The 26,746-nt window shown below is 59.9% G+C and overlaps 1 protein-coding gene across 1 annotated transcript in view; it reads right to left on the reverse strand.

The window, feature by feature from the left end:
- The window catches only part of COL5A1 (collagen type V alpha 1 chain), a 154,285-nt gene that overhangs the window by 16,048 nt on the left and 111,491 nt on the right, over positions 1-26,746 (reverse strand). Inside the window, 26 exon segments of the mRNA XM_035723591.1 lie at positions 1,189-1,296; positions 2,267-2,320; positions 2,411-2,464; positions 2,539-2,646; positions 3,362-3,415; positions 4,055-4,108; positions 5,341-5,394; positions 5,685-5,738; positions 6,330-6,437; positions 7,675-7,728; positions 8,863-8,970; positions 9,059-9,112; positions 10,231-10,338; positions 10,438-10,491; positions 11,364-11,417; positions 12,245-12,352; positions 14,529-14,636; positions 15,911-15,964; positions 16,059-16,148; positions 16,813-16,920; positions 17,677-17,730; positions 20,408-20,461; positions 21,377-21,430; positions 21,864-21,908; positions 22,695-22,748; positions 22,858-22,902. Of these exon segments, the coding sequence (XP_035579484.1) occupies positions 1,189-1,296; positions 2,267-2,320; positions 2,411-2,464; positions 2,539-2,646; positions 3,362-3,415; positions 4,055-4,108; positions 5,341-5,394; positions 5,685-5,738; positions 6,330-6,437; positions 7,675-7,728; positions 8,863-8,970; positions 9,059-9,112; positions 10,231-10,338; positions 10,438-10,491; positions 11,364-11,417; positions 12,245-12,352; positions 14,529-14,636; positions 15,911-15,964; positions 16,059-16,148; positions 16,813-16,920; positions 17,677-17,730; positions 20,408-20,461; positions 21,377-21,430; positions 21,864-21,908; positions 22,695-22,748; positions 22,858-22,902 (1,854 nt within the window).

Here is a 26,746-nt window from a genome sequence, read left to right on the forward strand (position 1 = left end):
CCAGGCCAGCTGGTGCGGCAGGGGATGAATGCTAGTTTTAACACCCAGCACCCCTGCTGTATGGGTGCCCTAAGACTCATTCCACCTGGAACTCGATCCCATACGACCCTCCCACGGGGGCTGAAGCGACAGCCGGGGCAGAGGGAGGCTGAAAGCAGGCAACTTTCCCCCTCTTCCACCACGGGGACCAGGGCGGCTCATCATCATCAGAATCCGAGAGATTCTCGAGCCAGCACCTCCCACCCGGGACGCTGCTGGGACCGGCTTATGGTGAGGGCACAGAGTGGGGCTTACTTTGGGTGCAGAGACCCTGGACATCTTCCTAAGTCTCAAGGTCACTGGGCTACCACGCCCTGGACAGCACTCATTTAGGGGAAATGGTCGATGCCACGGGGAGACCGGTGGCAGATGAAGCAGGGCTTCCAAGGACATCACCCTAGCACCATACAGGGCCCTACACGAGTCCTACTTCATTCCCCGCCTCCCTGGCTCTGCCTCCTGAGATCTGTCCCCTTGCAGGCCCGGCATGGCCCAACAGGGGCACAGATAAGGGCACACGCACCTTGGGAAGCAGTGATTCATACCTGGAATAAAGCCCTCACGTGGGAGGGGCACAGACGTGGCACGCCTGCCACATGCCCCTGCCCACCTCCAAGGCACCCATCACCCTCCCCCTGACCATGGAGTCCACGTCAAGTGGTTCACTGGTGCAGGGCAGGGAGGAACTCTCTGGCTAAGTTTTGCAACGCTGTGGTTTGCTGGGGGTGCAGACTCAGTCGGCGACTGTGGTTCCCAGTGTGCGCACACCTGGGCTCAGGGTGCAGGCCCTGGCCCCCGTGTCTGGCAAACATGGTCCGAGCCTCGCCAGGGACCTGGGCAGTTAGCAGGGTCAGAGGCCTTTGCGTGGCTGTGAGGTGAACCGGCCTCCCCTCTGAGGCCAGTGGGGCCACACGGAAGGAGCTGCTGGTGGCCGGTCAAGCCAGGACCAGGCCATGCTTTACTCCCTGCTCCCTGTGCACCTGGGCAGGCCGTCCCCTCCGCCATTCCCATCCAGAGCTGATGGACGTGAGGACGTCCTTCCAGCTCTAACTGGCCTTGGGTCCACTGGGCACCAGGTTATAAGATGCTTCTCACCACCCATGAGGAGCCATGCTGGGCGGGGTGGGGGGGGGGCACCACCTGACGCACCTGTTCTCCCTTAGGGCCAGAGGAGCCCTGGGGGCCGGGGAGCCCACGGTCACCCTTTTCACCCTGTTCACCGGGAGGTCCGATGAGTCCGATCAAGCCTGGATGACCCTGTTGGCAAACAAAGGCAGGAAGGGGTGCTCACTGTGGCCGCGTCAACCCTGTGGGCTGGCTGGACGGGGAGGTAAGTCCCTGCCACGGGAACCACAGAGTCACCAGCCAACTCCTCCGGGTGGGGGAACCCACATAAAGGCAGGTCAAGGGGCAAGACAGCAGGTGTGACATGGCTGGACTTTGGTAAACGTCACACCTGAAGAGATGGGGAGACACAGGTCCAGATACAGTCCAACGTGGGAACACGGTGTTTTCCCGAGGGACGTTGTGTGTGTCTTATAGGCATTGTCCAGTTTTTGTACGGTCAAAGTGTGCACCTTTTATTATAGGGCACAGAAACATCTATGGACATCAGTGAAAGAAAATTACTAAGTGTTATAGATACTGTAATAATTCTTTATGTTTTTTTATTTTTCAGGAAAAACTCTCTACATGGGCTTACACGTGTTTGTTTTACATGAGCCTGCAGAAAGTTCTAGAAGGGCTTTTCCAGCTTTCCTTACTTTAGAGGCTGAGTGGTGATAGGCACCGTAGTAGAAAAGAAACAGACTCCCCAGTCCTTCAGATGCAACTGTCTGGTTTGTGGATGAGCTTTACACTTGTCAATAAATCCACGTGAGCAGAAAAAGTCACCCCCGAATGGAGAAAGTGAACAGGCTCTGCCCTGCTGTGGAGCCCCGGCACTTTCCCTGTGGGAAGCATCCCGGACCACTGTGTCCAGAGTGGACGCGCTCCTCGGACCCTGGGCGCCCCTCTGCCAGGACCTGCATGTGGGCCTCCGGGGTCTCCCGCAGAGGGCAGGGACCGAGTGTCCCACACGGCACAGGCCAATTGTGGTTCTCGGCCTCCCAGGACCCGTCCCCAGCCTGCAGCGGGCACTTGCCGGACAGGTGACTGGTAGTTTGAAACCCCGTGTGTCTGAGGGGCCCCGAGTTACAGCCTCAGAGGCACCTGAGTCCTGTCTTACCTTTTCCCCTTTGGGGCCAGAATCTCCTTTGAGGCCGGGGAGTCCCGGGGGACCCTGCGGAGGAGATGGCAGGATCAGAGCTGTCCCCCCCCCCAACTCCACCCTCCACCACTGCCAGGGAGCGTCCTTGCGGTCATCACTCACCATGGGGCCAGGGGGGCCATCAGGGCCTGGGGAGCCCGGGAGACCTTGCTCACCCTGAAACACAAGCGGCCGTCAGCATGAGCCCCTCCCCTGCAGCGGCCACCCCTCCCTGGCCCCCATCCACTCACCACAGGGCCCGGGATCCCTCGCAGGCCATCAGGCCCGGGCTTCCCGGGGGCCCCCTGGGGCCCAATGGGGCCAGTCTTCCCAGGAGGGCCTTCCAAGCCAGCTTCCCCCTGCAGGGTGCAAGGACACAGTGGGACAGAGATGCTTGAGGCTGTGGCCACCCTGGCCCAGGACCACTGCTCCGAGAACCCCGGATGCTCCCAGATCCCTGGGGCTGCCCCAGGTCCTCCATGTTCTTTACAGGAGCCGCCCTGACCCATTCTTCGTCCCCCGCTAATTTCCTCAGCCAGCAGAGCTTCCCAGTCTCCCGCGACCCCGGCCACCACAGACTTTCAAGGCAGCCCTGCGCTCACGGTAGGCACGGCCACCATTTCCTAGGTGCTCACAGGGCTGGATGGCTCCCGCCCCTGCCTCAGTTCCCACCAGGACAGCTCCAGGAGGCGGACCGGGCCATGGGCGTCAAAGGGAGCAGCCCCTCGAGGGCCCCGGGCACCAGGCCACAGGCGAGCAGCTCAGCATGGGCACCCCGCCTTCTGCTCCGCCCCGCAGTGGGCACGGCTCAGGGAGGCGGCTGCAGGTCAAGCACCCGGCCAAGTGCCCCAGCACCTACTCCCCTTCTTTAGACTGGAGGGGCCGACGGCCTGTGGGCAAGCTGCCTCCCTCCCCGTGGGTGGTGAGAGCTCTCCGCTGCCCGTGTGGGGGTCCTGGGTCCACACCTCTCCACTCCCCACCCTACTCGGCCGTCACACAAGCAGGGAAGCTTCTGGAAGCTCTGTAGTCCCAGAGGGACTGACTGGGCAGAGTCTGGGCAGAGAAGCACGTTACCTTGGCTCCCTTCTCTCCCTGTCTGCCTTCGGGGCCTGCGGGGCCTGGGGGGCCCTGGAACAGAGCAAGGGAACAGCACGTGAGGGGCTGCTTGCAGAAGGCAGAGTGATGAGTTTGCTATCTGGAGGGAAACAGGCCTGGGCTCGACGGGAGGGTAGGGAGGGCCAGGAGGGTGGGGAGGGGGCTCGTGGGCCCCTGGCCAGCCAGGACGAGGCCGTCAGAATGAGTCCCAGGGACCCCGGTTCTGGGCAAGGCCTCGGAGTCCATCCGGGACTGCCTCTGGCAGCCCGCAGTGCTGGGGCCCTGTTAACGGTCACACACCAGACGGGCCAGCTTCCCGCAGCACGGGCAAGGCTAAGTATTCCACGTGCAGAGAAATGCCGTTTCGCCTGCTCGGACTTTGGAGAAAGGCCTGACCCAGGGGGCGAGGCCTTTTCCGGCCTCGTGGGTGCCTTTCCCCCATGATGGACATGACTGATGGCGTCTTGGACTCTCCCAAAAGTCGGGGTCGATGCGCCTAGCAGGTCCGAGGGCTGATGACGTGGCGGGGCCGGAGCACACACCACAGACAGAAGGCTTTTCCCCACCAGGACGGCTGAGAGCACACGGGGCTGGGTGGAGGGCGCCGGGGGTGGTGGTGGGGGGCCTCCTGCCAGAAGCTGGTGGGCGAGAACAGCTTGCAGGATCATTTACCCTTTTTCCTGGAGGCCCCGACGGTCCTGGTTCGCCAGTAGGGCCTGGGGATCCCTGGTATCAGAGAGAGAACACAGAATTTGGGAATCAGGGTCAGTCAGACAGAGGCATGGCGGGTCTGAGCTGGTGTGAGGCTGACAAAACACAGAGTCCCCAGTGTCCTCTGTCCTCGGCCAGCCCTGAGGCTGCCTCTCTCTTCCTGTGGAGCTGCTGCGGGAAGTCCCAGGTGCAGTCATGCTGTACTTGACCTCTACTTGGACCTCTGCATTCGGGGCTGGTGCTGCGGCTGTGTGGGCAGGCCTGGCTCACATCTGCAGTGTGGCCGCATTTTATTTTATTTTTTTGTAAAGATGTATTTATTTGAGAGAGAGCGTGCGCGCACAAGCAGGGGAGGGGAGGCAGAGGGAGAGAGTCCTCACGCAGACTCCCCACTGAGCGCAGAGCCCGATGCAGGGCTTGAACTCACGACCCTGGGACCACACCCTAAGCCAAAACCAAGATGGGGGACCCTTAACAGACGGAGTGGCCAGGCGGCCATGTTGCCACAACTTGAAAGAGCACTTTCCCTCCGTATAGCAATTACTCTGGGTACTCGGGGATGGGCTCCATCTGCAACCCCACCCCCCGCAAACATCCCCCCTCTACAGAAGTGGGCCCCCTGAGGCACAGGGAGGACGAGGGTCGTCCCAAGTCACAGGCCAGGGGGCAGGGGAACCTCGGGCATCTCTCAGGGGACCCGGCCTCCGAGCTGGTGTCCCTAAGCTTTCTTTGCCTGCTGCTCATCCGAACCCAGTGGCGCCAGCTTGGGCCCGTGCGGAGGAAATCCCCACCTGGTTGGTGCAGGGTGAGGGTGAGGGAAATCGGTGAGGACGCAGGGGCCGTCCGTCCCCACGGGGAGGACCACTAGGCGCGGCTCAGTGTCAGGTGTAAGCGGTAAGGTCTAGTGTAAGCCCAGCCCCAGGGGCTGGTCTGGGCACAGCCCTTGGGAGGAGAGGCACCCGCCCAACGAGGCAGAAATAAGGCCATCCTGACGTTCACAGGTAGGCTTGGGGCGGTCACGGACTCCCTGGCGGTGAGTGCCAAACCACGGGCACAGCTGTCCCTAGCTTTCAACAGAGCCCGCAGGGGGCTCACAGTCCCCTGTCATGGTTAAGAGCTGATTCTACAAGGTAACTGGACTTGGGTTTTTCTCAGAGATGAACAAAGCAAGCTGCAAATCCCCAAGCATCCGGCACCTTCCGCCAGGAAGCCGTGCCGGGGTCCCTGGAGCTGACGAAGGGACTCACCGTTTGTCCGGCCTCACCATCGTCCCCTTTGTCACCAGGGGGGCCATCTTGACCCTGTGGGGACAAAAGCAGGTTCCTTCTGCCTCCTGACGGCACCCGAGGCACACACCAGTGCCCACGGCATCCGCAGTCCCTTCCCGAGAATCCGAGTCCGTCTGGGTGGTGCAGGTACAGCAAGCTCAAGCGGGAACACGCTCTCTAACCAGCACCACCTGGATGCCACTTGGGAGAGCACCGTGCCCCAAAGAGAATTCATAAAAGACACCCAGAGAGAAAGAACTGGGGCTGGCAAAGGCAGGTGGAGGGCTATGGGGGGCAGGGGCTCAGCGGCCCTAAACACCTACCGCGGGGCCAGGCTCTCCAGGAGGACCAGGATCTCCGGGAAAACCAACAGGGCCCTGAAAGGGACGGAAACAGGCACATCCGGGCCCTCAGCCACCGAGCTGCCACGGCCACATCCCCCCAGACCCCCGCCTCACCCAGCCCCTGCGACACCCTCGGTCCTGACGCCAGGAGGGCATCACCTCATCCCAGCGACACCACACCCCGGGCAAGATGGGCTCAGTGCTCCGCTTTCCCGGCACGCGGAGGACAGGCGCCTGGCCCGCGCTTCTGCTCCCAGAGCTCCAGGCTGAGACGGAGCCCAGACCTCCAGGCTTCTAGAATGTGCCGACGTGCAGAAACCCCTCCTGAGGCAAAGCCAGGGCAGGCCATGGGAAGGGGGCATCCACATAGACCGCTGTTCACGCAGCGCATGACAGCAAGCTACCTGGGCTCAGCACAGCAGCCCTCACAGCCGCCGCCCCCAGCCCCTCTTCCTCACCGCCATGGCTCTGGCTTGGCAGCGGGGGTGAGACCTCTAGACTTTAGATATGTGACCCCAGACCCGTAGCAGTAGGGAGGCTTCAGTGCACTTCTGGTGAATGAGAACAAGCCAAGCACAGAGCCCCGACAGCTTTGGGGCGCGGGCACATCTCAGAGCTACTCACGGGGCTGCCTTTGGGTCCGTCGTCCCCAGGGGGGCCTTTGGGTCCCGGGGGTCCAGCCGCACCTGAAGGGCCTGACTCGCCCTTCTCACCCCTTTCTCCCTTGGGTCCCTGGAGGGAAAGGCCAGTGTCAGTGTCCTCGGAGCCGGGCTCAGTTTCCCGGAGCACAGTGCTGGCCTCAGGCATGGCCCCTTGTTCCCATGCATGGGACAGCAAGTGCCTGACGGGCCCCACACTGGGGGGGCCCTCAGCAGCTCCCTGCACAGTCGGGCCCCACTGGCGTTTATAGGGGCACTGAGAGGCGAAGCTTCTGGGCGGGAGGTGCTCAAGGGACTCAGGCCACTCCCTGGTTTGCAGGTGGAGGGAACAGTTAGAGACCCAGGACACCTTTGTCCACCAGCTGCCTCCTGGGCCCTACAGCCTCCCACAGGCTGGCCTGGAAAGAATGCCCATCTGACCTGAGAAGGTCAGAATCTTCCAGGTCTAGGCTGATGAGGGGACAATCGCCCCCACGCTATGGGTCTGGAACACCACAGATGGCAGAGCAACTCACAGGCTTCGTTCATGGGTGTTCATGGCACTCACACTTGCACACATGTGCAAACGTATGCACATACACACAGGCATGCTCGCGAACACACACACGCACTCACGCTTGCACGCATGCACACACATATGCACTCACGCTTGCACACATGCACACGTGTGCGCACGTAGGCATGCTCGTGCACACACATGCACTCACGCTTGCACGCGCACACATGCGCTCACGCTTGCACACACGTGTGTGCACACATGCAGGCATGCTCGTGCACGCACATATGCACTGCACTTGCACGCACGCACGCACACGTGTGCGCACACACGTAGGCATGCTCATGCGCTCACGCTTGCATGCACGCACACATGCACTCACACTTGCACGCATGCACAAAGGTGTGTGCACATATGTAGGCATGCTCGTGCACACACATATGCACTCACGCTTGCACGCACGCACATGTGCACACATACATGGGCATGCTTGTGCATACACACATGCACTCACACTTGCATGCACGCACACCCATATGCGCACACACGTAGGCATGCTCGTGCACACACATATGCACTCACGCTTGCACACATGCACAAACGTGTGTGCACACTCAGGCATGCTCACCCACACAGACACACACACGTGCTCACCCCCCATCTCACCCCATCTTGTTACAGTAATTCCAGGAGGTAAGCATGAGGGGAGACTTGGCCCCCATCTCATGGATGGGAAAACTGAGGCAGAGTGTGAGCTTCCCATCCAGCAGAGCTCCATGGTGGTGCCCCACCTCCGCCCCCCGAGTCCACTCACCGGGGGGCCCCCTTCTCCAGGCAGGCCAGGCTCTCCAGCTTCACCAGGCTCACCCTAAGGAGGAAACAGGACATGGTTACGGTGGCGCGGAGAGCAGGGGCCTCCAGCTGCAAGCATTTAGCAACTCCTCCCTGTTGTCAGGCCCTAGGAGTGAGGGACCTGGGGTGAGAGAGCGGTCACTGCTCCCTGACAGCCCCTGGGATCAGAGGGCAGACACATCCATGTCAAGAGAAGTGACACTGGCAGGCTCTGACGGTCACACGGAGGAGGTGACCACAGTACACGGAGCGTCACGGACGGCGCTGCGAGTGAGTTCTGGGGGAGAATCACGAGCAGCCAGTGGAAGGGCTGGGAGGACAGCACAGGACGGAAGGGCCAGGCAGAGGCAGACAGAAAGCAGCAGAGCATGCTCAGGGGGTGCAGCCGCCAGGCGGAGGCAGGAGCCCGTAAGGAAGACACCTCTGAGCAAAAGCAGGGCATCATTAATCTGTGGTCTTAGCAGGATACATTTCTCTGTAATTCTCGTATCATAAAAAATGAGCAGTGATGGAGGACTTCTTCCAATTTAATAGGCTGAAGTCAGAAAGTTCTGGAAATGGTGTACAGGGAATGCAAATGAATGGAAGCACATGGGTTTCATTCCTTTTATCCCAAGGAGGTAGGATAAGTGTGTTAGAAGTAATGCACACTCGTGAGCGCTGCAGGGGAGTCCTGCCCACCGCCCACACACATGTATGGGCACGCACACATATGTGCAGCACAGAAGCCCACCGTGCTCACTGAGGCATCCCTAGGACCCACGCCCTAAAATTAATGAGATCAGATAGGACCCCAGGCTCCGAGAGCACAGAATTGACCGCAACGGGAATGGTGAAAGTAGCCCCCGCCGCCGCCAGCAGTTCCAGGGCTGGAGAAGTAGACCCATCAGCTAGATCCCGGAGAAGGGGTGGGGCCTGAAGGCCAGGGCGAACAGGGGTCAGAGCTCCCACCTACACTGCACAGATCTGCTAAGTGTCAAAGTGCATTGGACAGGAATGGCCCAGGCCCACCCTGCGTGTCTCCGTATCCGCAGCTGGACACACACACACACACACACACACACACACACACACACACACACACAGCCCCGGGCTCCCCGCGTGCACTCGCGCATCAGATGATGCTACAGCAGGAAGGGGTGGGGCTCACCTTCTCTCCCACAGCACCAGGATTGCCTATCCCGCCCGGAGGCCCTTGCGGCCCATCAGCGCCTGGAGCTCCAGAGGGTCCTCGGGGGCCGGGGGGACCTGGGGGGCCCTAGGGGAAGGAGAACCATTGAGCACAGACAAAATGCAAACTGTGAGCAAAACAGAACAGAAGGTCAGGGCGTTCCGGGCACACTCACCATCTGACCCACGTCCCCGGTCTCCCCCTTTTCTCCGGGAGGTCCTGGCAGGCCCTGAGGCAGGAACACAGCAAAAACTTAGTGGGTCGGCGCTGCACCACCCTAGTACCCACATGGCTTTCGCGGTTTCCCCGCCACGGTGCCAAGTAGGCTTCCGAGAGCCTCCGAGCGTGCTTCTAAGCGTGCGGCCAAATAGGAGGACATCCCCATGATGCCAAGTCTCAGTATAAGCCCGAGGAAATCATTAGAGAGTACTTGGAGATTTATGGACCAAGGTGCTGGCTGCAGTGTCCCATTAAACAGTAAAACCTAATGAGCCAGCAGCAGGGATATGTCCGAATAAATCATGTCGCTACCATATGCTAGCACCCAATGCAGTGACTAAAAGTCACGTCTTCAAAAATAAATAAAAAGGGACATGTCCAAAGCACATTTAACAACACTGAACACAACTCGTAAAAAGAAATGGGAGAAGCTGTGCACAAACTTGCTATACACGAAACGGGATTCAGGTTTTCCAAAAGCCCAATGAAACCACCCAGGCGCCTCCGAGCACGTGAATACACGCGTGTGAAGGTTCGGAGCTGAAACGTGCCCGAGCGCTCAAAGCCACCCTCCCTGGGTGGTCCGTATGGAAGGCACTGTTTTCCTTTACGTGTTTACAATCAGTCAATCACTTCACTTCCAGCATCTCTACAATGAGCTCCGGGAGACATATCCCTCATTAAGAGACGCAAATAGAGACACGCTTGCAATTATGGGGACTGGCATGGCTTTCAATTAATGAGGAAGTCCTGGGAGGTCCCCAAAGCCTGGTCTTAGATTCCCCACTCTTCTAATGTCAGGAGGAGAGGGGAGGGAAGGGGAGGGGAGAGGAGAGGGAAGACAGGAGGGGGAAGGGAGGGGAGGGAATGGGAGGGAAGGGGAAGGAGGAAGGGAGAGGGGATGGAGGAGGGGAGGGGGAGTAGAGGGGAGGGGGAGGGAAGGGAGAGAGCAGGGAAGAGGGGAAGGGAAGGGGAGGGGGAGTAGAGGGGAGGGGGAGGGAAGGGAAGGGAAAACGGGAGGGGAGGGAGAGGGGAGCGAAGAGGGGAAGAGAAAGAGAGGGGCAGACACAGCAAAAATCAGGAGCGTCCGAGGTAGACCAGCAGCCCCCCCACAAACCCTGCAGTTACCTGCAGCCCCACTGGCCCAGGGGGCCCAGGAAAACCTCTTGGACCTTCGTCACCTTTCTGCCCGAAGAGGCCTTGCTGGCCGCGAGGGCCTGGCTCGCCATCGGCTCCCTGCAGGAGAGAGTGGGGTGTGGGTGAGGAGAGTTGCCGGTACCCCACCGGCTCAAGGGGCTCAGGATGTACAGAGGGCCCTGAAGCACAGATACTCACGGAGGGGCCTGGCTGTCCGATGGGGCCCTGTGGACCGGTGGGCCCGGGCGGACCCTGTGGGGAAAAGACAGAGATGCGGTTGCTTCCCAGATCACAGCGGAGGCCCAGGGGGACCACAGTCCGAGGCTGTCAGCTCAGCCCCCGCGTGTGGCCATCCGGGGAAGAAGTCCAGCCCAAGAGCGCAAACGGGTGGGCAGGGGAGCGGCCACTGTGCATTGTCTTAGCTCCCACCACACTCCCAGGACATGGGCCCCAGAGGCCCTGTTTTAAAAAAACAAGGCTGGACACCGGGCGGCTCACCCACACAGAGCTAGGACCCAACTGGAGTCCACGCCTAGCAGTGTGACGCCGGCCCCCGCGCGTCCCCCACACATACTCCAGCGTTGGCACAGGCAGCAAGTGAGAGAGGGAGGCAAGGGGGGGGCCGGAGAGTACCGCCCTCGGGAGCACACCCAGCACCGGGTGGCGGGAAGGCCCGGCTGTGCAGCCGAGAGCACGCAGGCCCCCACTACCAGGAAGGAGCCGGCAGCCAAGGGACGCACTAGGACTTCCGAGCAGACAAATGAAGAGGCACCGGTCAAGGTGTGGCTCTAGCAGGGCACCCGCAGCCCTGAGCATCGCAGGGTGGCCGTGACCCAGGCCTACGGAGTCGAACACCGCACAGACGAAACGCCCCCCCACCCCGGGCTCTATTCCACAAAGCCTGCGAATGCTTCCTGCTCGTCTGTTAGTGAGAGATCCCCTCGGGTATGAACACACGTGTGCATCTACGCACAACCCCACCCGAGTGCACATGTGCGTGCCCACCACCCACACAGGAGTTCCAGCGGGAAAGGAAGCCCAGCAGCTGTGTCCTGTTACGGGCTGCCGATGTGGTTGGGTCAAGGACACCGATAACGCCGCGGTGAGTGCCCGTGGCCCCGTACCTGCTCGCCCTTGTCCCCCTTGCTCCCCTTCTGTCCAGGCTCCCCGATCTCTCCCTGTGGGAAGACGAGGAAGGTCCGTTAGCCCTGAACTGTCTGCATGTTATCTGCTCCCCGTAATTAATTTTTCTTGGGGATTAAGATTAATCTCCTCTCCAGCACGGCCCGAGAACGTTTCTAGGAAGAGACGTTTCCATAAATTGAGTTGATTTCCCTTCTAATACAACAGTGAACAGAGCGCGAGGCCTTGAGCTCACGCGATACAGGATTTCAGTGGATCTGAGAATCACAGTGGAAATATTTACTTTGTTTGTCAAGCGGGGGACACGCAGAGCAAGGCAGTAACGGGATAGTTTGGCTACTGAGCTCCGGAGGAGATATTAAAGCCTCCGGCGTCCGCTGCGTGGAGCCGCACCCCACCCCAAGAGGCGGTGTCCTGTGCACACAGGTGACCCCGCCGGAACTGTCACTGGAGAGCCGACATAGATGGAACGTTGAACCACAGAGCTAAATTTCATTGTCCTCACTGAATGAGGGATAAAATATAAACTCCCGCAGTAACAGCGCTGGAATTAAAAAGCAGGCTCCCAACAAAAGGAGGTCTGGATAATTCAAGTGAAGACATTTAAAAATAGATACTGAGTAAAACCTCATTACATCGGCTCCACACTCAGAACCGATGCGACGCATCGGGAGCGGGAAGGATTTCTGCTGCTCGGGCCACCAGCATGCCAGAGATCTCATCTATCACCGCGTTAACTGTGAGCTTTTCTGAAATCATGCACCGGGTGCACAGGGCGGGCCAGGGTCCTTCGGCGGCCAGCACCCGCCGGCCGCGCTGTGCGTCGTCCGTGGGCAGGAGGACCCGTCCCAACTCTCCTTACCTTATCTCCATCTTCCCCAGGGGGGCCCACGGGGCCAGCTGGACCGGGGAGCCCCACGGGACCCTGGAGGCCGTCACGGCCAGCTGGGCCTTGGGGCCCTTTCTCGCCCTACAGAGGAGAGAAGATCCCCGGTCAAACACAGCTCCATCGTGGGAATGTCCTACCACCAGCTCGTCACCCCAGAGAGGAGGGGCCCACGGGAGGGGAGCCGGCAGCTTGGGGCAGTGACCCCTGTCACAGTCCCAACAGATTTCAGCCAGCTACGCGGAGGGTGACTCTGAGCCGAGCCCGGCCCTGTGCCACCCACTTCCTGTGCACCACTGCCTTTCATCTGTGCCTGTCCTAAAAAGAGCACTTCTTTTAGAAATAGGGAAACCGAGGTACAATTTGTGACAGTGGAGCCGGGATTCAGCCCAGCCAGCCAGATTCCTGAGCCTGTGTGTGGGATCATCTACGTTAAGGGCCAGGAGGGCCTGAGCTGCGGTCTCCACCAACGCCCTTACCCTTTCGATTCTCTGCCAACACCCCCGTGCCAAACAGGTATACACACACCCATCTTTCTTTTCTTGTAATTTTGATCCATTTCCCTTGTAACTGACCCTGGTAATCTCGAACGTCCTTTCTAAGGCCTAGCTCTGCTCAGTTTTCCCAACGTCGGGATCTCTCTAGGAGCGCAGAACAGAGGGGTGAGCGTTGGGGAGGGGGACATGGGAGAGAACACGTGCACTCGGTCTCGGTATCTAAACGCGGCCAGCGTGTACCCGGACGTCACTGCTCCATCTCATCCCTTCCTGCCTGCACAATTCACTGCCGGCCCCTCAATTTCATTCCTGTCGAGATAAATTTCTACCCTAATGAATCCAGAAAATGCCCAGGCTAACTCTGGCTCGCCTGGAACCTTCCCGTCTGATGTTACTGGTCAGGTCGGCTGTGCTTGGAGATACCTGGCCTTGTCCTCTCTCTGGAGCTATTTGGGGAGAATGACAAGCTTTCAACTGGATATGCAACTCTGAGAGGTTTCTGCTCAAGTGTTTACTCTCCTGAAGCAACAAACCTAACTGTTTCCAGCTGAATCTGTGTGTGCTCTGTGCACATTGAACGCCCCCTAGAAGGCGTGTTTCTGACACCGAATTCTACTGGATTGATGTCCAATGGCCTCAGTGGAAATGATTAGATGCCATCAGAATTGCCGATAGCAGACTGAAGGGATTCTTGGTGGTGCAGACGCTGCTAGTGTGGTGTCAACGGGGAGCTCCCCCCCGGGGAAGGCAACCAGGCCCTTCCCACCCGTGAACCGCCAAGCGCGGAACGCATGAGGAAGACTGTGTCTGTCCCGCAGGAACCTATCAGCACGGGCATCCTAACTCCATTGGAGATCATCTATGTGCACATTTGCCCTCCCTCACTCTGGAACTCTGCTCATGCTGACATGTGAATGCAAAATACAACCTGGAGCTAAAATTTGTCTCCACGACCATTTGAATGTGGGGCGGGTGGGAGTTTGCAAAATCCTGTGGGGGAAGCCAAACACGGGGCAGGTGCACGTCGGGGCAGTAAAGGGCATTTTGTGGTGATTCGGGGGAAAGCGCTTGGCAGAGGGCAGCTGTTGGCTTCCCAAGAGGGAATTCTAGATAAGAAGGGGCCTATTAATCTCCTGCATGGAAACTGAGGTTGGGGCGGGAGGTCTCCCAACGCCTCCACACTTGGCTGGGCCACACGCGTGGTCACTGAGTGGTCGGCTGTTGGGGTCCAGGAAGAAGCTGCTTTTCCCCGGCACACGCCTCCCAGCCCATCTGTTCTCCATTCCTGCCCCCAGACCAGCGGAGGGGGCTCCCACCCCAAACACCCATCCTTCTCACACCAAGACCAGCCTGGCTCAGGCCGGCTGGAGGGGCTGTGCACACAGCAGGCAACTGGGACCTCTCCACACATGGTGCCCAGAGCCCAAACCGAGGCCAAGACTACACTTGGACACACACTGTCCCCAGCCCATCCCTCTGTGTGCACGTGCCGGGTCACAGACGCACAGGTGCAACAGGCTGGGCGTTGGCCAAGATGCTCTCCAGCACCCCTCCAGCTTGGGTGACTCCCCGACAGAAGCCGGCCCAGCCTGGGAACCCACCCTTGGACTCAGTTAGGACGCTGGGAACACACACACTTTCCTAGAGGACAAGCACGCGCTCCACCCACCTCCCCCCATCCTGCAAACCCCTGGGGCACACCCGCCTGTGGCAGGGACGGAGGAGGCTGGGGAGGGCCCCTGCACCCCCAAGGTGGTACTCACAGGAGCTCCTTTCTCCCCAGCCGGCCCTGGAGGTCCTTGGGGCCCAGGTCTCCCTGGGATTCCAATGGGCCCAGCAGCACCGGCCGGGCCTCTCTCCCCCGGAGATCCCTGCGGTAGGCGAGAAAATGGTTCATTTCCAAGGCTCTCAAAATGCATAGATCCACTTTCCAAAGCGCCACCAAGTCCTCCTGCTCACCCTCCCTCCAGAGCCCTCAGTAGCTCCTGGGGCCCTGGGCAGCACCGACCACTCAGACCAGCTCTGGGGTTCTCTCAGCTCCCCCTTTCCTATAATCCTAAGCACATTCCTGCCTCTCCCCCAGGGTCCGAGAACACATCCTCCTTAGGTGCTCCCTGGGGTGATCTCCTCGCCTGGGCTCCCATTCTGGGGCCTGCCTGCCCACAAAGGGCTCCGTTTCTGCCCTGCTCCCCAATGTTCTATGGGCGAGGCTCCGCCCCGGGAGCACCACTGATGGGTGGGAACCTGGCCTAATTCGAGGGTCAGCACTGAGGGGCCACCGTTGCCTGGGCATCATTCCGCACCGGCCTTTATTGGGAAGAAAGGTGACATTTCAAAGAAAGGCCTGGCTTCCCAGCTGCCATCTCTCTGAAATGACACGTGACTCAATTGGGGAAAGGTAGGGTTATTTTGTGGTCTGCGCCCAGACCCAGACGGGGGCCGGGGCAGCTCCTACAACCCCCCCATTTGTGCAGCAGAGTAGGGGCTGTGAGATGGGCCCCATCTGAAGGGCGGGGGGAGTCTTATCTCCGTCAAGTGTCAGCCCAAGTGTCCGGGGCAGGGTGGACGCAGCCTCGCGCGGCCCCCGAGTCCCCCAGGCCACAGAGGTGGCTCTGGAAACACTGTGTCTTCAGGGATCTCGTAGCTGGACTCTGAACGCTGGAGGGACCATTCAGGTGACAGGAGGAGCCCCCGGGGCCCTCAGCTCTGGGGATGGACCTGTACCTGCGCTGGCTGAGCTCTGCGTGGGCAGCCCAGGCATGCGGGCCGTCCAGCTCTCGAATCCACGCTCAGGGGCGGGAGAGATCTGTGCCCCTCCGCTCCCCCACCCGGACAGCCCCGGCCCACACCTACGCTAAGCACATCAGCACGCTCCTTGCCCCTCCAAAGTAATGACGGGACCCCGAGGCCCTGCCTTCACACCGCCCATTTCTCCACCTGCCCTCACAGTGCACCCTTGGCTTGTTGTCACCCCAGCTGCCAGCCCACGGCCCGCCGTCCACCTCCTGCCATGGCCTTCCCTGGACCCACAGCGGGCCGGGGCAGATGTGCCTGCTCTCTTGACCCTTGGGGCCTCCCTGTTTTGCCTGCAGACTAGGTTTTGAGGAAGAAGATGGAAGAGGTCTGTGCTGGCCACAGTACTCACCGCGGGGCCTGGCGGGCCAGGGGGGCCTTCACTGCCTTTCAGTCCGAGTGCGCCCTGCAGGGCAATGAGAGCGTGGTTGGGGCACCGTGGGGACAGGCCCCTGGGCTGGGCGGTGTCCCACTCCACCCCTACCTCACCCCTCACTCACCACTGGGCCCGGAAGCCCTCGATCCCCAGGGAAGCCACGTAACCCAGGAGGGCCGTCTTTCCCAGGGAGGCCGGCAGGACCTGGGTCACCCTGAAACCAGAGCCATCGATGAGTTTCTGAGCGATACCCAAGACCAGAGTGGAAGGGGCCGGGGCGGGGCTTCCTCTCCCAGCTCCTCCCGGGGTCAGGTTGGAGCGGGGCCGCCCCGGGCACAGGCTTCAGAAGGAACCTCCAAGTCGTGACTGGACTTGCTCGCTGGCAGTTCCACGCACAGGAACGCCGCCTGTGCTCACGCCCGGGACGCACGTTCCACGGGCTGGCTCCACGTGTGGTCTGGGGACGGACTCCATCCCTCCGGGACCACGGTGGGTTGAGTGGCAGCTGAAGGCCAGGTGGCCGTGATGCCCCCCCATCTACCCTTTGCATACTTTTGGGGTTCCTCGTAAGACTGCTCGGGTAAAGGAAGGGTGGCAGCATCACCCAAAATGGACTCATCACCCAAGTCACTGGTTCCAAATATCTTCCAGAACCTTCTCCGGGGCCGAACATGGGAGCAGAGGGGTTCTCCAACCAGCACGCCCTTGGCCTCCTTTCCAAACTCAGAGGGCCCTCTCGGGGACTGGGATATATGCCTGTCATGCACACGTGGACACGTGTATTTTCAGGACACATGTGTGTTCCAGTGCATATACGTGTGCAGGAGAAAACTTCCCTCAGGCAAGTCCGGGCCGGCATGGAAGGCCCGACCACTCACCTTCGTCCCTTCTTTCCCGGCCAGGCCCGGGAGCCCCTGTTCCCCAGGGGGGCCTGGGGGCCCAGGGTGGCCACGCTCGCCCATCGGACCAGTTTCTCCCGTGGGACCCTGTGCAGGAAGTCAGCATCAGCCACAAACATTTTCAAGAGACATGCCAGGGAGCAACCTTCTCTTCCCAAACTAAGGACAGCCCAGGCCGTGGAGGCCAAGGGCCCACCATACCCCATGTTGCTTTTCGAGTCTCTTCCTTCCCATAAAAATCCGGAAGGAAAAGAGCAGAGCAGACGGGGTGGGATGTAACGGGAAGCTGCGTGCCGTGAGGGGGGCCAGATCGCCACACAAGAGGTAGGCAGCATGCCCGCATTTCCTGCAGTCCGTGGCCGCAGCGGGTCAATATCTCATTTACTGCTACATTAGGTGGGAGCTTGCTGCCCGGTTTTGCTGCTTGAAGCCATCGGTCCCAGCTGTAAGCCGCCCCGCGGTGATCCACCGGCAGGTAGCTGCACAGGCTGGGGGCGCTGACCAGAGCCGGGGGCGGGAGGCCTGGGCGGCTGGGGGGCAGGGGAGCAGGGAAGAGCGGGTGCAGCGGGGCCCTGCCCAGGAGTCCGGCCGGGTCTGGCTGGGCACCAACCGCCCGCGGGCCCTCTTTGTTCTGCCTGCTTGGTTCTCGCTGACTGTTCAACAGATCGTCCCCCATTCTCCCATCTGGTTCCCTGTGCAGAGCTCAGCTCTGAATGTTACCAAGCCTGTGGGACTCAGGATTCTCTAGGAGCTGCACCTACACCTTCCGAATCCAGGGGCACCTCCCTGCCGCGTGGGCGCACGACACAGATGGCCAGTGAAAGCCGGGGACGCGTCGCTCACCTGAGGGCCGACGACGCCCGGGGGCCCTGGGGGGCCGGTCTTGCCTTGGAAACCCTGTGGAGAGAGTCACCGCCTGAGCTGGCCGAGAGGCTCCCATCAGAAGTTTCGCTCCCCAACCCCCCGCCCGGGGCCCCAAATAGCACAGGCTCCCGACTTCACCCAGAGGGCCCAGCTCTCCTGCTCCGTTTGCACATTAATTTCATGAAGATAATGAAGCCAGACAAGTTCGCTTCACTAGCTGCTTTTTCCGCCGCCGTGTTTTTGTGCTGAGAAATATATTTTAAAACCGTTAATCTTTATAATGTCACTAAGTGTTCATTTTCCCAGCAGACTTGGTGCCATTTCTCAACCTCCAGAAGCTCGGCTCGGGAGCTACCTCTGGGCCGTTTCTCCTTAGCGGCTCTGTGAGCCGGTCCCATGTGGGCCGCTATTGCCTCTGCCGCGTGACAGGGGACCTCACGCACCCCTGGGCGTTCGTGGAAATCAGGAAACAGCGGGGGCTTGCTGCTCTCGTGATCCGGCAGCTGGAACGTGCCGTGAGCTCGACTCCAGGGGAATTTCGCACTTCCGCCTGCACACTGCTCGTGGGCAACATCCCTGGCTTCGCTGTGGCTGTCGGCTGTGCTACACACACTTCCTTCAAGGGGAAAGCGGGCTGTGGAGAGGAAGCCTTAATTTCTGGGCGCGTCTACAGAGCAGGCACGTGCCAACGCGGCGCCACCTGCAGGTGCCTTGTGAGCTGGCGGAGACGTGCGGATGTGACGCCCGGGAAGCCGTGAGCGGATGCTCCAGGATCTGCAGAGGGAAGTCTGAAGCCCCAGCGAGACCCAGAGGGCGAGCGGACCTGCCCGCGTGGCTGATGGGCAAGGGCGGGCCCCTGCATCCCCGCGAGGACGGCCACCGCGCTGCCATTTGCAACTCCACACTCTGCCGCTGGGCCGTGGGAACCCGTGGCGGATTCCGCGTCTCCGTAAATTCTCAGGGGGCTCTTCTCTTTAGGCCCAGGGGAGTTGCACGTAAGGCGCATATATGCCCATTTTTAAAGCAGAACTCTTTGTAGGCAGGGTTTACAGGGTCAGAAACAAGGGGTGGGGGACAGGTTGAGGGCACCCCCGCTTGGTGGGCCAGGGTTGAAGTGCCCAAGGGGAGGCAGGAGCCTGAGGGTAAAGGCAAGAAGGGCCTCTCTCTTGGCCCCACGGGCAGGACCTTCGCTGGCTGCTAAGGATGGAATCGGTCTCCAGGCCCTTGCCCAGAAACCGGCTTTGGGTTCACATCTAGAAGTATTGCTGTCTTGTGTATCTATTTCCTTAAGAGTCAACACTCCAGAGAAGACCTTTCTGGACGATGTGTCTGGGCCCCATGTTGGAGCTCCCTGTCCTGGCCGGGTCCGGAGACGGGGTGCCCCCGTGTCTGTGAGGGCAGCCAGGCATGGCATGGAGGGTCCCTGTGCTACTTTCCCAGCAAACAAGCAGCTTAATTATTCTACCAGCCTCTCTTCAGGATAAGTAAGAGGGAGAAAAGCACACACTTGGCAAAACCTTCTATCTTGTCTCCTCGGAACAGCATTAGAGAAAAATATGCAAAGCTCAGATGAAATGTTTTAATTTTTCTCTATAAACAAAAGAGCAAGGGAATCTGCATTTGTCAGCCAGCATGCGCCATGCAGCAGAACACCGGGGAGGTATAATTAAAAGAGGTTTCATCACAATGAATCAGGAGACAAAGGGATTTTTCTTTTTGAGCGAGCACCGAGAAGATGTTAAATCTGGCGTTCAAAGTCCCGCTGGACGCAGGGACCCCATTTGCTGTGAGAGCCTCTCAGAGATCTGTGGCCACAAAAAAGCCGTGAGGACACAGGGGCCTCCCAGCAACCTCCCCCATCTATCCGGTGACCAGGAGGTCCCCAGCTGTCTGCGCCTGGAGCCTCAAGGTCACAGGTGTACCCCGCCACGCCCTCCCCCAGGACACGCCCGCGGTGGACGCGGTGTGTTGGGTCAAATCCCAGGAAGTGACCTTATTTCCGAAAAATGCTTTTGGTCCCAACCAAAAACGCCCAGATGACACAGCTTGCACCGGGCTCTTCTAAAGGGAAGGGCAAGGCGGGCGGTGGGCACGGGGCGGCACAGCGGGGGATTGTGAGCATAGCTGAATGCCCCCTGCCTCCTTGAAGGAGCCCTGCACGGCCCCTGCCATCAAGCCCGAGGCCGGAAGGGCCCGGAGAGAGGAAGCTGGGCCCGCACGAGGCCCGCGGCCCTCCTCTTGCAGCTTCCCGGCATGATGCAATGGAAGGCCACAGAGCCCTCCCGACCTCCTTCCGGTCCAAACGTGGGCAGCTCGTGCTGGGCTGCACTCACGACGGGTTTACGGAGGAAGAGGAGGTCGGCTGCACACAGTTTCGGTGTGCAGATGGCATCTCGTTTGCCACAACGGTTTAAAATGTGGCCTTGGACCACAGTTGCTAGGACAAGGTTGAGACCGGCACCTGCCTCCAGCACCCACAGCTGCCCCGGGCGCTGTCCCAGGGCCTGCCCGGGGCTGTCCGCAGACAGGCTCACCTCAGGTCAGCAGAAGACAGCCCAGGCCTCAGGGGCCTTCCCGAGGCCGGTCACGCTCTCCCAAGGCCACGGGGCCGAGGAGGTGGTGCCCACGTGCAGGGACGTGGGAGAGGCCGGGCCAACCCACGTCTCTGTGTCCCCATATGTCCCCATGCCCCCACACCGCCAATACTCACGGTCTCTCCTCTCTGTCCGGGGTGCCCCGGGAGCCCGTCCTTGCCCGGGGGGCCCTGAGGAAAGAAACAAAGGGAAGACGTTCCATTCGGTTCTGAGAAGCATGCCCCTTTGGGATTTAACGCCATCCCCGGGGTGGGGAGCTGATCATTTCAGAGAAAATTCCTGTAACAATTTGTCACAGCACCTGTGCGTCACCTCCTAAACCCTCACGGCCTTCCTGAGGGCCACTCTTCACCTCCCCGGGGGGAAACTGAGGCAGGCAGCATGGGGACCCAGGGCTGTCCTGTCCGGATTGCTGACCTCCAGGCACATACTAAGCCTCTTCCGAATTAAGGAAGTGTGTCCCCCAGAACACACGTTCGGTCTTCATCGCACACTCCTGTGAAGGTGACCTCACTTGGACACCGGTGCTTTGCTGACATCATCAAGTCAAGACGAGGTCATACTGCACTAGGGTGGGCCCTAATCCACTGACTTGTGTCCTCATAACAAGATGGAGGTTTGAAGACCCCAAGAGGCCCAGGGAGGAGACGGCAATATGAGGACGAAGGCGGGATGGAGTGAAGGGTGCACAGGCCAAGGCCGGCCAGCAACCATAGGAAGCCGGGAGAGGGGCAGGGGACAGTCTCCCCCGGAGCCCCCAGAAGGAACCAGCCCTGCCAACTGCTTGATTTTGGGCTTTTGGCCTACAGACTATGAGAGAACACATTTCTGCCATTTTGAGTGACCGAGTCAGTGGTAACTGGGCATGACAGCCCCCGGACACTCATACTGGGCCCCACCAGAAGGTCATGCTGGTCTCAGGGAGAAAGCGGTCCACACTTCTGAAAAGCAGCTCTCTCCAGTCAGTTTCCTGGCTGAGCCCCCTCCCCCTGGCCCACTGGGAAGGGCCTGCATGAAGCCCCCAGGGAAAGCAAACGTCTCCAGGAATCCCTGCACCTGCCCAGCGTGGAAAACACATTACTTACAGGGGGGCCCTTGGGTCCAGGGAAACCGGTGGGTCCTTGGGGTCCGTTGGGTCCCTGGGGACAAAGCACAGCCAGCTGAGCACAGAAGTCCTTTCCCTTATGCATGGGTGCCCAGCGCCCCCCACCACTGTCTTCCCGATGTGTGGGTTCCCTGAGCAAAATTTCTCTCTGCTCCCCTGGACCCATTCTCCATTTATTCCAGCCGCACCCTCACCAACGTGTAAAAGGAGGTCAGGCTAGGGAGCTGAGGGGGCCGACACGGGGCTGAGGGCCCAGTTTCCTGACGGCTCAGCCCACCTCTGAGCCCCAAGGCCAGAGCCGAGGGCAGGGGATTACCGACTTCAACGGGCAGGAGACTTCACTCCCAGTGAAGGCTACCACTGACCTTGAGGGAAACCCTCTCCTCCAGCAGGGTCAAAGCATGCCTCCCTCGCCCCCAGCCCACCCTAGGAAGAAATGGACAGGGACATTTCCCAGAGACGCTCACCCGTTCACCCGGTGGGCCGGCCGGGCCATCGCCTCCAGAGTTGCCCTAGGGAGGGAGGGACAGAGCAAGAAGGGCTTTATTGTTATCTGTAGTACTACCGCTCACGGCAGACAGCCTCAGGCCCACGACGTGGCCAGGATCAGAGTCACAGACGGCACGCGTCCACGAACGGAAACGCGCTCATTGCGGAAGAATGCACGGTGGCCTCCGGTGGGCCCATCTGGTTAGCCTGGGGACGGGCGGGCTCTGCACCCCGGCCAACCAGAAGGCCCCCGGCCCTGGTGGGAACGCACTTGGGAACGGCGACCCGGCGGGACAGGGAGGGCCCGCTGGGTGGCCGTGCGTTTCTACATGGAGACTCGGGGGAGTTGGCGACAGTGCCCTTGGCGGGAAGTGGGGGCATGTGGGGCAGCTCAGGCTCTCTCCTGAGGCAGAAGAACCTTCTTTCAATTTCTGGCAAAGTTCTCTCTATAGCTTCCAAACGCTTTTCAAAGAAAAGAAATAGGGCCTCCCCACCGGAACTGTATGGCGGGGTACCCGGATGGTTTGACATTTGTGCAAAGCCCGGCGGGCCCGCCCGGCCTCCTAGGGCCTGCTGTCTCGGAGGTTCCAGTGCTGGGCGTCCCTTCCCGCCTCTGCTCTCGGGGCCAAGGCACATGATTCGATTCAACCTGACCTGTCCGAGTGCCGTTGGACAAGCTCCTTCTTAAATACCCTCAAGGAAACGTTTCTTTTTTTTTTTTGCTTCTCCAAATGAAAAGGCCATGATGACCCACAGGTGCATGACTGTGGGCAGCATGGCAGGCAGCCCAGAAAACACTGAAAACCTACCTTGGGGCCAGGCTTCCCAGTGATGCCCCGGGGGCCTCGTTCACCCCGCGGACCCTGCGCAGGCAGCAAAGAGGAGAGGTGAGCTCGAATCATCCCAGCCCCCCAGACCTCCCTCCCCCTCCCCCCTAGCGCTCCCTCTTCTGGAAGCCCTGAGGGCGGTTACCGTCGGGCCTCGTTGCCCCCGTGGTCCTGGCTTCCCAGGCGTGCCCTGGAACCAGAGAAGGGACTGGTCAGTCGCTCGAGACACGTGCCATGGCCTGGGTGCTGGCCGTCTCCTGGGTTATGGGGAGAGCGCTCAAAGAAGCGAGGAAGACCCTGTCTCCTGATCTTTACTTCTACAGGAGAGTTTTCAGGCCGAGGGACTCACTGCACATTCAGTACACAGAGCCTTGTATTCCCACTCAGGCCTGTAGAAATCCAATTTTCTTCCTGCAGCCTGATGGATGTTTACCACCGTTATCTGGTTTCCTTTCCACAAGCATAGACACCCCTCCGCCCGCCCTCTCCCTCTCTCTCTCCATCTCTCTCTCCCAGCGGTGGGGGGGGGGGGGGTCATTATTGCAAGAGAAGAGAAGAACGTCAACGCCTTTCATACATAATTTACTTGTGCTACAGTTAAGAACATTAGCCATTAAATTTTCAACAGGCTCCGCAGACAAGCAAACTTGCAACTCAATATATAAATCATATACCCAAAGTCATTTGCTTCTCTTCTAATAGAATTTGAACTCCTTTTTCTTGTTGTCATTGTTTTGCATTCTCCAAACCAAGGAAAACAGATGCGCTGCATTTTTTTTTTTTTCCTCCGAAGCAAAGCTCTGATAGCTGGTAAATGCAGTTTACCTATGACGTGTGGAAGCAGCAGGCTGAACGCCACCCCGGTGTCCCCACCGCCTCTCGCCTGATTTTCCAGAATCTTATTCCAGTTTCTAATGGTAACACGGAAGACAGAGCTGTGTTGCTAATGGCCGGCCACCTGACACGCTGCCTCTCACCATCTCTTGCTTGTTTGCTGCCAAGATGAAAACTGCTTTCTGCAGCCTCCCATCTTGAAACGAATTTAATAAAACAGTGTATGACGATGAGATAATTATGTTGCATTTTTAACAATGCACTCTGGTTTCCCTGCTTTAATTATACGGCAATATCCTTTGGCTTCCAATAAATATTTGCATACAAAAATTAATGAAACATTTGCTTTCTTCCAAAAGTAGACTTTCACCAACGTGGACATCAGGGCCAGCCCTGGATGCTGCTTGATGTTTGTGGGTGCACCCCAGCTTCCACCCACACCCCCACCCTCGGCCCCGGCCCGCTCTTGCCCCACAGAGATGACCCACCCCAGAGCAGACAGCAGGGGAGTCCCAACCGTGGTCCACCCGGACCTCCCGCGTCTTCTTTGTAAACTAAGCCAAGACAGAGAGGCACGGATGCTTTTGGACAGAAAGTGCCCCATCCACAGTCTCCTCTGTGGCTTGCCAGTGAGCACCTGTGCTCACGTCCCTGCCGGCGAGGCACAGGCAGCGCCAGAAACAGCCCTGCTCGAGCCGAGAAGCTAAACGCAGGTGGCATCTCGGGACTCTGGTCCCCCTCGGCCGCCAGCCCCGCGGAGCCGCCCTCCCGGTCAGCGGATGGCTCAGGATCGGCGAGGAGTAGGCTCCACCACCAGCACCAGGAACTTCCACTTCTCACCACCTTGCCCACGGCTCTCGTCCGAATCTCGATGGTTTCCATCTGGGACTCTCGGGGAGGATGTTTTTAAAAGCAGCCAGCGCCGTCAGTCAAGTGGCAAGATCGCACTGTGCTCCACGGGGTGGCTTTGAATCCCGGGGATGCCGTCCCTTCCCGTCTCCTCCACATGCTCACCATCCTCTCGTCCCTGGGACAGCCCCAGGCCCTGAGCCCCACTCTGCCCCCCACTCAGGCCCGCTCCTCCCAGGCATCTGTCCGTCCCTGACCCCTGCCTACCTCCGCAGTGACCCCTCCCTGCCCATCCTGCTCTGTTTTGCTCCTAGCACACACTGCCATCTGCCACGCCATCTGCTTTACTTACAGATTTGCCCACTGCCCCCACCTCTAGAAGGCAAGGTCCACAAGGGCGGGGACCTGGGCTTCTCCTGCCGCATCCTCAGGGCTCCAAGAGCACCGGGGACATGGGGGGCAGAGGAGGTGCTCCATGATTGCTGTTTGAACGGATGGATGGATGGACACAGCGACAAGATGCCAAGAACAACCCCACAAGTTGGTTGAGAAGGGGCGGCGACCAGCCGGACTGCCACAGTCCCTGGAGGGTTGAAAACCACAAGGGCACAGGGAAGGTCACTGCCCCTGGAAGACGATGCCTCCTTCCTTCCCTGGGGAAAGTTCCAGAATACAGACATCTCTCTCTGGAGGGGGCGCTCCGTGGACGTGCGTGATCGGGGGCTCCTCTCCCTGCAGGAACGTGGGTCCTCTGCCGCCTGTGGGGACTAGGGCATGGGGAGCCCATGAGCCGAGCAGCGAACAGTGCGGGTCTCTGCCAGGACGTGCATATAAAACCGCAGCAGGACGCTGGTTCGCTTGTGCGAAGGGCCGTCTCGGACGCTTCCCAGGGACAGATTCGGCCGCGTTCCTCCAGATGCCATGTCCTCTGCTTGCCTCTGTGTCCCCGGCCCCCAGGAGGGGCACGGGGACTGTTTCTCTCCCACGATGAGTGGACATGCTGGCCGGTCCGGTTCGGCCGTAGTCCGAGCCATTCCCTTTTGTCAAAGTTCACATCTTTGTCATCCGGGCCCAACCCCACCACGGTGGCCACCAAATACAGATACCACCACACACAAGCTGCAAAATCCCTGGAAATTCCCAGCGTAGATGGTCTCCTCGGGGTGTCCATGCTTCAGGGCCTGGGAACTACGAGCTCACCAGAGCAAGCCCTTTGCCCCACGCCGCCCTGCTCTCGGAACACCTCAGTTCTCTCTGTGTCCCCGGTGACCCATGGCACCGACGCATGAGGACAGTGGCCCACGGGGGCTCGGGGGGGGCGGGGCGAGGGGACCCTGGCATCCATCCGGCCTTCTGAGCTCAGGGGTGGGAGGCTGAGCAGCTCGCGGGGCAGGGAGAGGGCAGTGGGGCTTGGACCACAGTGCAGCTCCAGGTCGCCGGCCAGGCCTCTACAGCTCCACATGACCCAGCCCCCCATGGGGCCTTGATCCCTGGCGCTGCCAGGCAGATGCCTCCATGGACAGGGGTTGTGGTCAAATCACAAGACCAAATGCTGAATGTCATGACCCCTCTTGGAGAGTCTCACTGCAAGGTGGTGCCAAAGGTCATGAGGCCTCCTCCAGCACAGGAACCATCCCCTTGTCACCCCACGCTTCCAGGTGCCCTCTGTGAGTACTCCAGAGGACAGCCTTCCCCAAAGACATCTGTCAGACTCTCCCTAGAAGGAAGAAGCAGGTAGACAGACAGACAGGTAGGGAGGTGGGTAGGTGAGGGATACATGGGCAGACGGACAGGAAAGAGCCACACAGAGCCACACACGCAGATGTAGATCCAGACAGACAGGGCCTACGTGCCGATACACAGCAGAGAGACAGACCCAGACCCAGATGACAACAGTGCCCCTGTGTTCACACTGGGCTTGCACCCAGAGCAGTCCCTTGTTTCCTCTCTTGTGAATCGGACAGACACGTTTGTTTACACAGGTTCGGCCGGCTTGACGTCTCTCTCTGTTTTCAGGAGAGCTCACACACGGTCTCTGCTCAAACACAATAGGACAGTTTGGAGCAGGTGCACAGAGGAGGTGCAGGCCTCCACCTGCACCAGGAGCTCCAGCGTGGGCGGGGGGGGGGGGGGGGGGTCGCTGTCCCAGGACACGCAAAAGCTGCAGTCCTTCTGAGGCCTGGGGTTCCCCCAAGGCGTTGCCCGCACACATCTCACCGACCGGCCCCTCAGAATGCCGAAGTTCATGCTGATGACAGAGGGGACCACAGCGCACCGCACCGGGCAGCTGCCCTGTGACTATGGCAGCTGGGGAATAACGAGGGGGAGGAACTTCCTGAATTTGGATCAGC

The sequence above is a fragment of the Zalophus californianus genome, chromosome 13, assembly GCF_009762305.2.
Source record: "Zalophus californianus isolate mZalCal1 chromosome 13, mZalCal1.pri.v2, whole genome shotgun sequence".
Taxonomy (NCBI): Eukaryota; Metazoa; Chordata; class Mammalia; order Carnivora; family Otariidae; genus Zalophus; species Zalophus californianus.